The 12,174-nt window shown below is 46.6% G+C and overlaps 3 protein-coding genes across 6 annotated transcripts; all 3 read left to right on the top strand.

Moving 5' to 3' along the window:
• The first annotated feature begins 400 nt into the window (after window positions 1-400).
• On the top strand, window positions 401-4,731 carry dnai4 (dynein axonemal intermediate chain 4). Of its 3 annotated transcripts, XM_085915205.1 has the most exons (17): window positions 401-493; window positions 574-730; window positions 998-1,155; window positions 1,273-1,370; window positions 1,447-1,600; window positions 1,682-1,821; window positions 1,882-2,028; window positions 2,100-2,285; window positions 2,345-2,634; window positions 3,017-3,097; window positions 3,282-3,436; window positions 3,526-3,686; window positions 3,752-3,873; window positions 3,937-4,035; window positions 4,102-4,328; window positions 4,426-4,579; window positions 4,647-4,731. In XM_085915205.1, the coding sequence occupies exons 1-17, from the start codon at window positions 465-467 to the stop codon at window positions 4,692-4,694; spliced, it is 2,406 nt and encodes an 801-aa protein (XP_085771331.1). In that variant the 5' UTR covers window positions 401-464; the 3' UTR covers window positions 4,695-4,731. The 3 variants fall into 3 exon arrangements, with proteins under 3 accessions (XP_085771331.1, XP_085771333.1, XP_085771332.1); XM_085915207.1 differs by lacking the exons at window positions 4,426-4,579; window positions 4,647-4,731 and having other exon boundaries at window positions 3,937-4,063; window positions 4,137-4,293; XM_085915206.1 differs by lacking the exon at window positions 401-493 and having other exon boundaries at window positions 589-755; window positions 998-1,370.
• Window positions 4,732-5,575: 844 nt separating this feature from the next.
• On the top strand, window positions 5,576-7,752 carry snx22 (sorting nexin 22). Its single transcript, XM_085915009.1, has 8 exons — window positions 5,576-5,688; window positions 5,770-5,852; window positions 6,465-6,548; window positions 6,645-6,749; window positions 6,859-6,953; window positions 7,156-7,188; window positions 7,330-7,397; window positions 7,462-7,752. The coding sequence occupies exons 2-8, from the start codon at window positions 5,784-5,786 to the stop codon at window positions 7,566-7,568; spliced, it is 561 nt and encodes a 186-aa protein (XP_085771135.1). The 5' UTR covers window positions 5,576-5,688; window positions 5,770-5,783; the 3' UTR covers window positions 7,569-7,752.
• A 276-nt stretch (window positions 7,753-8,028) lies between these two features.
• Window positions 8,029-12,082, top strand: adpgk (ADP-dependent glucokinase). 2 transcript variants are annotated; one of them, XM_085915008.1, is made up of 8 exons: window positions 8,029-8,242; window positions 8,741-8,964; window positions 9,025-9,250; window positions 9,329-9,391; window positions 9,465-9,585; window positions 9,653-9,849; window positions 9,993-10,091; window positions 10,227-12,082. In XM_085915008.1, exons 2-8 carry the CDS (start codon window positions 8,747-8,749, stop codon window positions 10,785-10,787), a joined length of 1,485 nt encoding a protein of 494 aa, XP_085771134.1. In that variant the 5' UTR covers window positions 8,029-8,242; window positions 8,741-8,746; the 3' UTR covers window positions 10,788-12,082. The 2 variants fall into 2 exon arrangements, with proteins under 2 accessions (XP_085771134.1, XP_085771133.1); XM_085915007.1 differs by having other exon boundaries at window positions 10,224-12,082.
• Window positions 12,083-12,174: the final 92 nt, after the last annotated feature.

Here is a 12,174-nt window from a genome sequence, read left to right as displayed (position 1 = left end):
AGAACCCGGAAGTGCTTGGAATAGATTGCTTTTGTATTCTTTTGTAAACATCTCAGTTGTCTATCTGCGTGTTTGTGGCTGTTTATCCAAATAAAAATAAAAATACAACCGTTATTTTTGACGAAAATAAATATTGGTCCCTCTACAGATGAAAAAAATAATCACTTGTACTTAACTATATATCTACCTATATTACATTCAAACTAAACAAAAATTAAACAAAAAAAAGAATATCTCTTTTTCATTTAACTTTAATGTCTTTATTTTTTCTTTTGACACAGGAATATAAGAGCAAGATGTCTACAAGATTTGATTGATGTATTTTAGCAGATAGATGTAGTACGCATGCGCAGTGTTGCCCCGTACCGTTGTCCTGGCAACAAAAGCGCAACAAAAACTCTCGGCGTCTATTCGTGAGACATTTCAAATCCAGGTTGAAGGTGTTGGAAAAACAAAAACGAAGGATGAGGCGACATAGTTCAACTCTAACCGCGTATGTATATCCATATGTCGAACTCTGAAACAAATGGTTGGCTAATGCTAACTTTTTGTTTCTTTTTTTTGGTCTTCTAGCTCCTCCCGGGCCATGAGGAGATCGACTTCGGGGATGCAGCGAATCCTTCACAGTTCCAGACACACAGGGAGTTTTGCGGGTTGCCAAAGCCGGAGAGGCTCCAGGATGCTCTCGGAAAGCAAAATGGGTCGCTTTGCTCATAGGAAAGCCATCCGGGTAACTTCACTGGACTCTTCATTAGGTACACCATCAGTATCAGGATCCACATTTAAAAAAGAAAATATTTCTCAATTTTCCCAACGATATTAATAAAACAGTTTATAATACACACTATCACATTTTAGTTGAGAACATTAAAATCTGCTATCACATTATTATTTATGACGCCAACATCAAATAAAACAATATGAGAAGTCAGGCATAATGTTAACGAGTGTATCGGAGGTTTCTCCTCAGCTAGCAGCTCACTTTGTTTCTTTGCAGGTTCTGGATGAGGAAGGCATCGACGTCACGCCTCGGCCCCTGTACGAGGCCGAGCCCAAGGACCCGCACGCCAAACCACAGAGATCCTTCTTTGAAGATTACTACTCCAGATTCGATACTTCCAAATCTTCCTCGTGCTTCTATGTGCCCTCTTCCGGGTATCAAGTGCTCATTGGAGCCTTTGGATTGCATGAAAAATACAATATATAGAAAAAATGATCATTCAAAAATATTCTAATGTATTTATTGATCAATATTTTCTCCATGCTTTCCAGGACATGCAGGTGGAGCAGCAGTCTTCCCAGCTTGTCAGCCAGAGTGGGCTCTCAGAGCACCATGGGCTATATCAAATTGGACACCAGCCAACCTCTGGGTTGCTATTCAATCCTAATTTCGGTCGCAAAATGGCAAACGCCATTATATTCCGATATTCTTTGCTCTTTTCCCAGATTCCGCCAGGCAAATTGGGAGTCAGCAGACATCGGAGGAGATTGCTGTAGATGAGGTGTTGAGCGTTTACCTGAGCGAGACGGAGACCATCACTCACCTGGATCTGCCCACCATTTGCATGTCCGATCAGGCTGAAGACGCTCAGGCCGTTAAGTCAGTGAAGATCTTTTATTTTATTTTATTTGGAAGATTTTTTTTATGAATTATCAGTTTACCTCGCCGTATCGTCTTTAGGCAGAGTAACGTCCTCTACATTGAGCTATGCAACAACCGATTGGGCAACGACAAGTACGTGGAGCGAGCCATGCAGACCTTCGTCGGAGCTTCTAAAAACAAAAAACTCCAGAGCGACAAGATTGTCATGCACGATCAGGGTAAGCTTGACACTTGCTCTGCTAAGTTCTCAGTTGACTCAAATTTGCTTTTTTCCACAGGCACCATGGCCACCATCTGGGAAATTTTCGACTCCTTTCAAACCGAAGATTCCAAAGCCGAGAAGGCTCCTGCGTTAAGTTCGCCGGACCTTTATAAAGATCCCAAGGAATTTGGAAGCGTCAGCAGCATCAGCACAATCGGCACAAGTAAAAAAAAAAAAAAAAATGGATGTACGCTAACTAGCGAAAGTTGTTGATTTTGTCCCGCACGTCCCCAGCCACTACCGGAAGCTCCTTGTTTGCTTTCAACGTGCACGCGGGCGACATGAGTGACGAGCCAGAGCTTCAGCAGATCTTCCAGTCGGAGACGTTCCAGGGGAACCTGCTCATCACCGAACGCTGCCTGGTCGCCAACGTCTATCAAGCCAGGCTGGCCTCTTACAGGAACCTCCCCGTGATCCAAGGTAGCGCCCGACAAATGGAGATATTTGTCTCAGTGCCCTGACGAGCCATCTGTTCTAAGAACCCTCCTTCGAGACCAAGCCGGAGTCTGAGGAGCTCAAAAATGAAGAAGAGAAGGAAGAAAATGAAGAGGAAGAATTGGATGAGATGGCGGTGGAGGCACAGGAGGTAAAAGCAGAGGAGCAGGTGAACGAGGAGGAGCAAAAGGAGGAAGAAGAGGAGGTGCAGGCAGAAGAGGAAGAGGAAGAGGAGGTAGTGGTAGCGCCATCTCTGGAACTTCTCTGGACCTTCAGTTGCGAACTCACCAAAGGATGGAACATTACCTGCATGGCTTGGAACAAGCAGAACGTGGTAAGAAAGACATCCGGAACGCTTTACGGCGTTGTGTAAAATGCCAATAGTTCATCCTTTGCAGCCTGTGGCTTTTCTAAGCTATTGATGTCAAACCCAAGGCCCGGGGGCCAGATATGGCCCACCCTATCATTTTATGTGGCCCGCAAAAAAAACGTTTGCTTCAACTTTGTGTCATTACTAAAATTACAAATTGTCTTTACTTTTTTTTTTTTTTTTTTAATCGAGATTTTTATTACCATTCGTCTTTTTAAAATATTTGAACAGTATTTGCTAGTCTCTGATTTCAAAACTAGTTATTCATACTTGGTGGCCTATACTGTCTATAGAAGACGTTGACAATCATAATGGCATTTGTGTGTGTGTCTTGTGTCCCTGAAAGGATCTTCTGGCAGTGGGCTATGGTGACTTCAAGCCCTGGAGAAAAGGCCTGATCTGCTGCTGGTCCATCAAGAACCTGAGCGTATGTAATTGGCATGACAGTGACTTCTTTCCAGCAGAACACTTGAGTGTGTTTGACCTTTTTCCCAGAGTCTCATTTCAACTTTTTGTTCCCCACCTCAGTCTGGTTTTTGTACCCGCGTGTTGTTTCTCATCCTGTTTCTATGTTGACGTCGACATTTTGCAACGCTTTGTGCTGTGTGCAGTGGCCGGAGCGCGTTTATCACTGTCACAGCGGCATCACGGCGTTGGATTTCTCCTCCACCACGCCCGACAAGTTGGCGGTGGGGATGCACGACGGCACCGTCGCCATCTTCAGCGTGCGCAATCGAGAAAGGCACACGTTCCTCGCCAGCAGCGCGTGAGCCTCTTTTGCCTTTGCGACTAAAAATCGAATACAATCGTATCGTTTCACTTCACAACTTTCCATATTTCTTCTCTCTTGTCAAGCGGTTGCAAAAAGAGGCATTTTCATCCCGTGTGGAACATCACCTGGGCCAAGCAGGAGATGGGCCTTTCCAACGAGGACACCATCGAATCGGTCGTGTCTGTGTCGGAGGACGGACGTGTCCTCAAGTGGCTGCTGTGCAGCCACGGCCTGGAAGGCATAGGTAGGAAGATCATGCTGGATTCCACCCAAACTCGAACAATTCTTTTTTTTCCCATCCATCCTCAGGCATGCTGGAGCTCAGGAGAATCCAAGACGGCATCAAGAAAGCCGAAGGTAACAAAACCAAGAGGGAGGGTCTTCTGGTTTCCACCGCCACTGCCGGTCTTTGCTTGGATTTTCAGCCTTCAGTAAGTCAAACTTTGTTCCATCTTCACCATCATGTTACGTGACTTCATCGATCCCGCCTTCAGGATCCCACCATCTACTTAGCCGGCACTTCAGAGGGCGTCGTCCAAAAGTGCTCCGTGTCCAACCACCATCATTACCTGGCCCTTTATCGGAAGCACCTCGTGGGTCAGGCTCGCCTCTCCGCCGATGGTTAGGTGGCGTCTCATTTCCTTCCGCTGCCTCGGCAGTGCCCCGTCAATCAAGTGCAGTGGTCCCCGTTCAGCCCCGACCTGTTCCTGAGCGGCTCGGCCGACTGGACCATCCAGCTGTGGAAGGAAGACCACCTGACGCCGGCCATGAGCTTCACCACCATCCAGAGTCCCGTGCTGTCCGTTAGGTGGTCCCCGCTCTGGCCTTCCGTCTTTGCCTCCATTAAAAGTGAACAGCTGGAGATCTGGGACCTGAACGCTTCCATGTGAGTCTTCGTTAGATATTCAAGATGTCCGTTTGAGTCGACTTGAGCTTGTTTCATGGTGCTGGTGGAGTCCAAGAAAACGTTACATCTCGCTCAGGTTAGACCCAGTCATCGTGGAGCCGGCCGCACGGGGCGTCCGATTGACCTCCGTGCGCTTCGCCAAGGGTTCAGATTGCATCCTGCTCGCGGATTCGAGTGGAAACGTGAACTTCTACAAGATCAAAGACCTCAGCGTCGGGCCGGGCAAGACGGTAACGCCCGCGATATTTTTGTGGATTGTCTTTATCTCTCGCTAACTTCATTTTCTTCTTCTTCCAGGTGCCAAGTTTGGAGGAACTTGTTCACTTTTCTTCCAGTCCTACTTAGTTGTTTTCAAAAACGACATAAGTGTCCATAAATTGAGTCATATATTTCTGTTTGAGTCACGTTTCTATTTGGGTCATATTTCATGTTTGTGCTTTAGCAATGTTTTGTGATGCTAGTCGGGTCATCTTTCCAATCGAGTCCAGTCCAGGAATGCGTTGGCTAACGTGGTCATTCATGGATGACAGCGCTTCCATTCACTCGGACCGAGCGGCTGTTATGTCCGCTCATCGCAAACTGGCCGCAAGTGCATGCTTGCCCTCGCATTCCTCCATTTCATAAGCAGACACATGTCAAAAACCAAAATAGACACACCTGCTCATGTCAGCCCCCCCCCACACACACACACACACACACGTTTACTTGTCCTTCTTGACCGCCAAAGTCTCGTCACAATACAAAAGCCGCTTCGGCTTTTCTGAAAAACACAACAAAGTGCAAAGAGAAGATCAACAGCCACATAATAGTTTATTTTCTTTCCTACTTCTTGACATTCTGACTTCTGGTTTGAATTAGAAAAATTAGACGAGATGATTTACAGAACCTCGTGCGTTGTAAGTTTCTGGGTTTGCATCCCGTTTCAGGACCAAATGTGGGAAGTGAACCTTTGACTACTACATTACTTTTACAGTACATAGTCTCACACTACACTAGATTCGTTATAATGTGCGTTTAATAATGTATATATGTGAAAAACTATTTTTTCCCTCATTGCCTAACTTAATGCATAAGAAAATAAGTTTCATCCTGATTAAATACTTTTAAAATGCAGTTAGTTAGTTAGTTAGTTAGTTAGTTAGTTAGTTAGTTAGTTAGTTAGTTAGTTAGTTAGTTAGTTAGTTAGTTAGTTTCCTGTACGGTGACACGGTGGGCTGCACCTATAATGTCCCGGATGTGCCATCCTGTCCAATTAGCGTGGAGGTGGAACTCCGAGCGGCCAGACGATCTGCTGTTGTTCACTCCCGATTTGAGCGCTCACAACCCGGACACATCCACGGTGACAGCGCATACTCCAAAAAGACTCGCCGGACAAAAAGTGTGACGTTTTATTTTTTTCCAATAACTCCAAATGCTTCAGGTAGGACAACTGTAATGCCAATGATACAAGTGACCATTCCATCCACGGAGAGGGAAGTGGACGAGGTGGGAAAGTCCAAAAAGGTGAGTACGTACTATCAATCCCTTTTGTTATTGTTGCTTCTGATGACCGTTTTATCTCTATTTGTGAGTTTTGTCGGACATTTTGCTTGTGATTTTGTACTAAAGTAATGACTAAAACGAAAGGTGAGTGAGCACCTGGTGGCTGGGCTGGGCTGGGCGAGCAGGTAGGTTCATGTCGTGATGCGTTCACAGAACCTCGGGAAAAACGACAATGCAACGCCGTAAACACTGGCACGCGAGGAGCGTAAATCCGCGCATAATTGACGCTCATTATAAATATATTGCGTGAGGGCGGGACGTTTTTAACCCCCCCCAAATATTGAAATTGTCAATGAACCTCCAAAAGTTGTTTTTAGTTCAATCAGTACCCTCAAAGTAGGTCAAATAATGTTTGGTAACCCCAATTAGTCAAGATAGCACTGGTATCACAAGGTAATTTAAAAAGTGTACAAAAAGTGTACAATGCCTCCTAGTGGACACAAATACAAACAAGCAGCTGAATCGTGTGCTCTTTATTTAGCATAATATAATTACTAGAAATGCTCTACATCCTGTATTGTTACTCGCAGTACTTATTTATTTATTTGAACGCTTCGTGTCTCTCCTTGCAAGCTCTTTCGAGTTGAAGTGCTCTTCAATGAGAGGAAACATTTTGTGCTGAGGACGAGCAGCGAATTCCAGACTCTGCACAGAAAAGTGAGTTCATGTGACCGCCCCGGGGCCGTCACACACTCTTCATTAAACCTCTGACGAGCTGTTCTCCAAGAAGCCCGGTCATATTTGTGATTTCAGCTCAGGAAGATCATCCAGACTCCCGATTTCCCCAGTAAAAGGAATCCTCATCTGAGGACCAAACCTCTGGAGCAGAGGAGGCAGGAGTTGGAGGATTACATCCAGGTAATGCAAAAAAAAAAAAAAAATGCAACACTCAAGCGGCAGTATGTGGAAAATGATTGAATTGTACTGAGCTGGTGTCACAATATGTTTTGTGTTGTCTCCCATCCAGGAGATCATCTATCAATGTGAGGATGTGCCACAGGAGCTGCTGGACTTCCTCCATGTCAAACATTATCACACAGGCAACAAGATCAGCAGCATGGAGTGAGAACATTTTTGATAGGAGGATACTCGTTCCGTTTTCAGCGCTTTTCGGCTGAAATAATTAGCCCACTAGCAGCTTGTCTTTCATAAATACTTAATAATTGACCTCATAGAATAAAATTAGAGCGGCATTCCAATTGTTTGAATGATGCTTGACGAAACATGGCTGATTATTCTGCTTATTGATGATGATTGATTTCAGATCACTTGATGACCTGGACAATCAGGATTACAGGTAAATTGGATTAGAATGATGTCGCTTCGTGTTCCCGAATGTATCGTATCGTCGTTTCTGATAAAGACGAGTCAGCATTGCATTTTTCTCTAAAAAAAAAGAAAAAGATGCTCTTTGTCAACTGAATAATGTTTCCTTCAGTTTTCAGGTCCCACATCAGCGAGTGATGGGATTTTCCCGGGATCCGTATGTGTCCAAATGCTCATCAGGTACATTCCATTTTCATAATGTTTGTTAACAGTAGATTGCAGGTTACATTACTTGGTGTGTCAGGTCTGCCTGATGTTGTCCTTGAGGGAGTCCTTCAAGGTTTCTACCGGCGAGACGTCCGAGTCAGCTTCACCGCTCCAAGCAAGTCTGGCACAAAAGTCCTCAAATGAGTGGAATGAAATGAAAATCCATGGGAATGCAGTGAAAGTGAGTTTGGTGGTTTTACTTCACAAGTGAACTTTTTAGAGTGTCCTTTTAAAAATCCTCTGCCAGGGGCCAAATGCATTTTATCTTGTATCAGAATGACGACTTGTTTGCTTCAGTGTGTAATAAATGGTGTAAATAAAACTCCAATATGCTTGTAGTTACTTATATTTATATTTGCTGATTTCTGGTTTGATGTCAAAGTGCTCACATTTTCTTGAACGTCTTTTGTCAAATCACTTTCTAACTAATGAATTTATAACTGTCCCAAAGTTCAAATGGTTATAGAAAGGCAAAAACTAATAAAGATAACATAGACTTGGATGTATATGTATTTTTGCGTCTTGAGTAAATTATTTATCGAACTATAGTTCAGTTAAAAAGAACGATTGATTTATTTGCGTGTGCGCATGCGTCAGGCGGAAAGGCGGAAGTCAGGCTTGCTGCCGATACGCTGGCAGACGGTGGTAACCCGGTGCTGCTGAGTCCCCGTCCTCACCGCCTCTCGTCCGTTCCATGACTCCGACCTTCGCCTCCCCCTTCACGGGAAGCATCGAGCAATTTTATAGCCCTTGATGCGGTTGTTTGGGAAACAACACGTTCCTCGGCGACACGTTTGAAGGCTGCACTTGGACCACTGGTAGGTTCTACCACCGCTCTTGTCGTCAGCCATTTAGTGTTTTAGCTCCCGCGTTTTTTGAGTGTTTAAAACTTGTCGTGAAGGAATCTAAATGGGAAAGTCTGGTTCTTAATGGGATTACGCGCTCATCTGAGCGGCTTTAACGCGTTTTACAGTTGTCACGCTTGGTTGCGGCGAACTTCACTCCAAAAGACAAGACATGCTAGCTAGCGTTAGCGGAACCAACACAATCATGTCAGAATGACTCCGTTCAAGTTGCAAAGTTTGCATAGTCGAAGAACGCAAAAGTAACGACATTTCTAATTCAACCAACAAAATGTTCTGGCAAAACTTTTCACGCGTGACGTTAGTAGTGTCCTCAGATACGAGTGAGCCGACTTCGTTTGCAGTCTTGAGACATTTTTGCTCTGACTTGCGACCCTCAATAGATACAAGAAGGTTGAGAAGGTGAACTCAACCCACATGAATTGAAACGTTTCGCCGTGTTTGCATCTGCAGCGCATCATGTGGAGGAAGGCGTCAGTGGCGGCCGTGCTGGCCCTGGTGGTTGGCTGCCTCTACCACGGTTGCCCCGAGCTGCCCGAGCAGCTTCTCCGGTACATCAGCCCGGACAGCCTGCGGTCGTCCCCGCAGAACGAGCCCCGCCTGGAGCGGGTCATTTCCGACGCCTGGGACTCGCTGATCACCTTGCCCGCGCGGCAGTGGAGCAGAGTGGCCGTCGGGTAGGTTTGACCCAGGCTTGCTGGACGTTTACGATGTAACGTTTCCTGCCGTCGGTTCAGGGTGAATGCCTGCGTGGACGTGGTGGTGTCGGGAGTGGGCCTGCTGCAAGCACTGGCCCTGGACCCCGGCGGCGGCCTGGATCACGAGGTGCTACACTCCAAAGAGGACCTGAGGGAAGCCTTTGTTCATTACATGGAACGCGGGGCGGCCGCCGAGCGCTTCTTCAACGACAAGGAGGTCTTCCGGACGATCGCCCGAGCGGCCGCCGAGTATCCTGGTGCTAAGGTGACCCCCGGCTGCCTGTCAGAGGTCTTCAATTTGTACCTTCACTCACACCTGAAATTCAAACTCTTTGATCTACAGTTATATGTCGGAGGGAACGCAGCCCTCATCGGTCAGAAGCTCGCCACCTATCCTGAGCTCATGGTGAGCTTCAAGGAGCAAGACCAAGCCGCAAATAGCAAAAAGACTCAATCTAGATCTTCACTTATCACTGCAGGTATTGTTATGTGGGCCAGTGGGACCTAAACTGCACGAGATGCTGGATGAGCAGATCGTCGTCCCGCCGGGCTCCCTGCAAGAGACGGACGAATACCACCTCATCTTGGAGTATAAAGCAGGTCGTATCAAATTCCTTCTAAAATCTTTGTCCGTTTCTTAATGTTCCGACGGAATTTCTGTGACCAGGCGAGCAGTGGGGATCTAGCCGGGCGCCTCAAGCTAACCGCTTCATCTTCTCGCACGACGTCTCCAACGGGGAAATGAGTTCGCTGGAGACATTCGTGGCCAGCCTGGAGGAGTTCCAGCCTGACTTGGTGGTCCTATCCGGGCTGCACATGATGGAGGGCCAAGGCCGGCAGCTGTGGGAGGAGCGACTTAAAGAGGTCTCGTGCCACCTTCTGCCTCTCAATATTCTCCATCGTATCAGAAAAAAAACACATAGAAGCGAGTGGGCGGGTTTTGTCAGTCAATTTGCAATGTCCAGAAGGCGAAATGAATGAAAAGATTGACTTTCTCATCTTGGCAGGCGGTGGCAGCCATATCGGATATTCGTAAGGACATCCCCATCCACTTGGAGCTGGCGAGCATGACGGACAAAGACTACATGAACAGCATCATGCAGGAGGTACATGTTGGAAATGACAAAGAAAAAAATCCGTCATAACAGTTTACGGAAAGGAATCGTTGACATTTCCAATAACGAGCCGATGTCGACTGACTGTGTTCCGTGCCGTCCGTCTTTGTGTCTTCCTGTTAGCAGGTCATGCCCATCGTGAGCTCTATCGGGCTGAACGAGCAGGAGCTGCTGTTCCTCTCGCAGGCGGGCGGCGGACCCCACGCCCACTTGGCCGCTTGGGAGGGCATCCCCGCCGTGGGCCAGGTGAGCGACATCCTCCTGTGGATCCTGGAGACCCACGGCCGCAGCGACCCTTCGTCGGAGGCCGAGCTGACCCGCGTCCATTTCCACACGCTGGCCTACCACGTGCTGGCCACGGTGGATGGCTACTGGGCCAACCAGGAAGCGGCGGTGGCGGCGGGGGCGCGCGTGGCGAGCAGCCAGGCGTGCGGCACCCGCGTCGTCGACGTCGCCAAGACGGAGCTGAAGGCGCCGCTCCGCTTTCATACTTCAGACTCGGAGCCACGGACGGCGCTCACCCTGGACCCGACGGCTCCGGTGACGGCGTGGCGCCGGGGGAACGTCACTTTCCACATGACTCCGGTGCTGGTGTGCAAGCGGCCGCTCCGGACGGTCGGGCTCGGCGACGCCATCTCGGCAGAGGGACTCGTTTACTCCGAGTTCAAGAGCCAGCGGACCTTCTGAAGACCTCGTGAGTGCGCGGGCGCTGTTGCGTCTTCCTCCCGACACTTTTACAATCCTGCCTGTGGACACGGTCGACCGTGGTGGGATTCCCCGCACGGGGGAGGGGGCGCCACCTCATCACCTTTCCCTTGAAGGGCCTCGTAGAATTGGGCCCCGAGATATTTAAGTATGGCGTGTGCCTTGAGATAAGTCACACACATTTCAGGTCCAAATGCAAAACGTCACCAAGACTGTGTCCACTTAAAATGTGTCCTGACCAGAAATGACAGGAAAAGGGAACAAATATAACAGAAAGTGCATAAAGCAGTAACATTTGTAAAGATCATTATTATTTGGTGAGAGAAGTTACTAGATGCCCCCACCCTTTCCCAAGACAGTTGGCTTCTACTTTGAGGATGCAAAGCACAAATGATGACCGTCCGTCATACTGGTCTTGCTCTAGAAAGAAAAAAAAAACATCCTTCATATTTTTTCCTTTTAGGAAGTCATGTAATGTGGTCCCATAACATGTCTTAAGTAACACCAAAAAATAGAGAATTTAACAACTATGGAATTACACTAAAAGTAAAACTACTTCTATGCAGCACTGTCACCTAATGATGTTTTAAGACTGAATATTATGTGAAGCATTTGTGGTTCCGGTTCTTGTCCCACTTTTCAACTTTGTGTGAAAACACACACACAAAAAAAGCCAAAGAAAATCTCGATAAGGTCGTCTTCACGTTGCTTTTTACAGATACGACACTTGTTTGAATTTGGACACCTGTTTTAACTTTGGAAGTTCCACTGTCGTTTTGGTTGACCGAAAAGAAAACTTCATTTTATTTGTTTTTTTTGCTCCAGTTACCTCAGCTGGACAGTGAAGGCACTGAAGTTATGATGTCTTAATGCAAAGCCGACACGCCAATATCAGTTCATCACACGGGGACTCTTTGCACTAGTAGAAAGGAAGGCGGGCCACAAAGGTGAATGTAACTCCGCCCCCTCCCTAGCAAGTACAATCTAATCAGTTACTTGTCTTTCGTGTTCTTAACATGTTATTCAACTCTATGTACTGTATGTAATGTTTTTTGTGCTAGCCTAACTGTGATGGAAAGAATATATGCGCAAACGAGACGACTTCATAATGATATGAAGAAACAATATTCCTATGTACGTACAGGTTTTTGTTTTTTTTCTTGAATCAGGGTGGGGAACCTTTTGTCCTATCGGGCCATTTTAATTTTCTGAGGGCTATACTTCAAAAATATATAAGATGCAAAGATCAAATAAATGGTTTTTGTTATATACAAGAATTTGTTGTTTATGTTTTGAGATGGAAGAATGATTTTCAACCTTTCAATTCCAGTTTTGTTATTTACTGAACACATAGGACACAAAATTGGGT

Source organism: Syngnathus leptorhynchus, chromosome 6, assembly GCF_054491065.1.
Source record: "Syngnathus leptorhynchus isolate UIUO chromosome 6, UIUO_Slep, whole genome shotgun sequence".
NCBI classification, from domain to species: domain Eukaryota; kingdom Metazoa; phylum Chordata; class Actinopteri; order Syngnathiformes; family Syngnathidae; genus Syngnathus; species Syngnathus leptorhynchus.
The sequence above is the reverse complement of the archived record's forward strand: the minus strand, read 5'-3'. Positions and strand labels throughout refer to the sequence as shown.

Coding starts and splice junctions, on each gene's coding strand:
- snx22 (XM_085915009.1), top strand. CDS start 5,784: ATGCCAATGATACAAGTGACCATTCCATCCACGGAGAGGGAAGTGGAC. Junction 6,750..6,858: donor AGTTGGAGGATTACATCCAG/GTAATGCAAAAA, acceptor TCTCCCATCCAG/GAGATCATCTATCAATGTGA. Junction 6,954..7,155: donor AACAAGATCAGCAGCATGGA/GTGAGAACATTT, acceptor GATTGATTTCAG/ATCACTTGATGACCTGGACA.
- dnai4 (XM_085915205.1), top strand. CDS start 465: ATGAGGCGACATAGTTCAACTCTAACCGC. Junction 2,029..2,099: donor CATCAGCACAATCGGCACAA/GTAAAAAAAAAA, acceptor GCACGTCCCCAG/CCACTACCGGAAGCTCCTTG. Junction 2,635..3,016: donor CTTGGAACAAGCAGAACGTG/GTAAGAAAGACA, acceptor TGTCCCTGAAAG/GATCTTCTGGCAGTGGGCTA.
- adpgk (XM_085915007.1), top strand. CDS start 8,747: ATGTGGAGGAAGGCGTCAGTGGCGGCCGTGCTGGCCCTGGTGGTTGGC. Junction 8,965..9,024: donor TGGAGCAGAGTGGCCGTCGG/GTAGGTTTGACC, acceptor CCGTCGGTTCAG/GGTGAATGCCTGCGTGGACG. Junction 10,092..10,223: donor TGAACAGCATCATGCAGGAG/GTACATGTTGGA, acceptor TCTTCCTGTTAG/CAGGTCATGCCCATCGTGAG.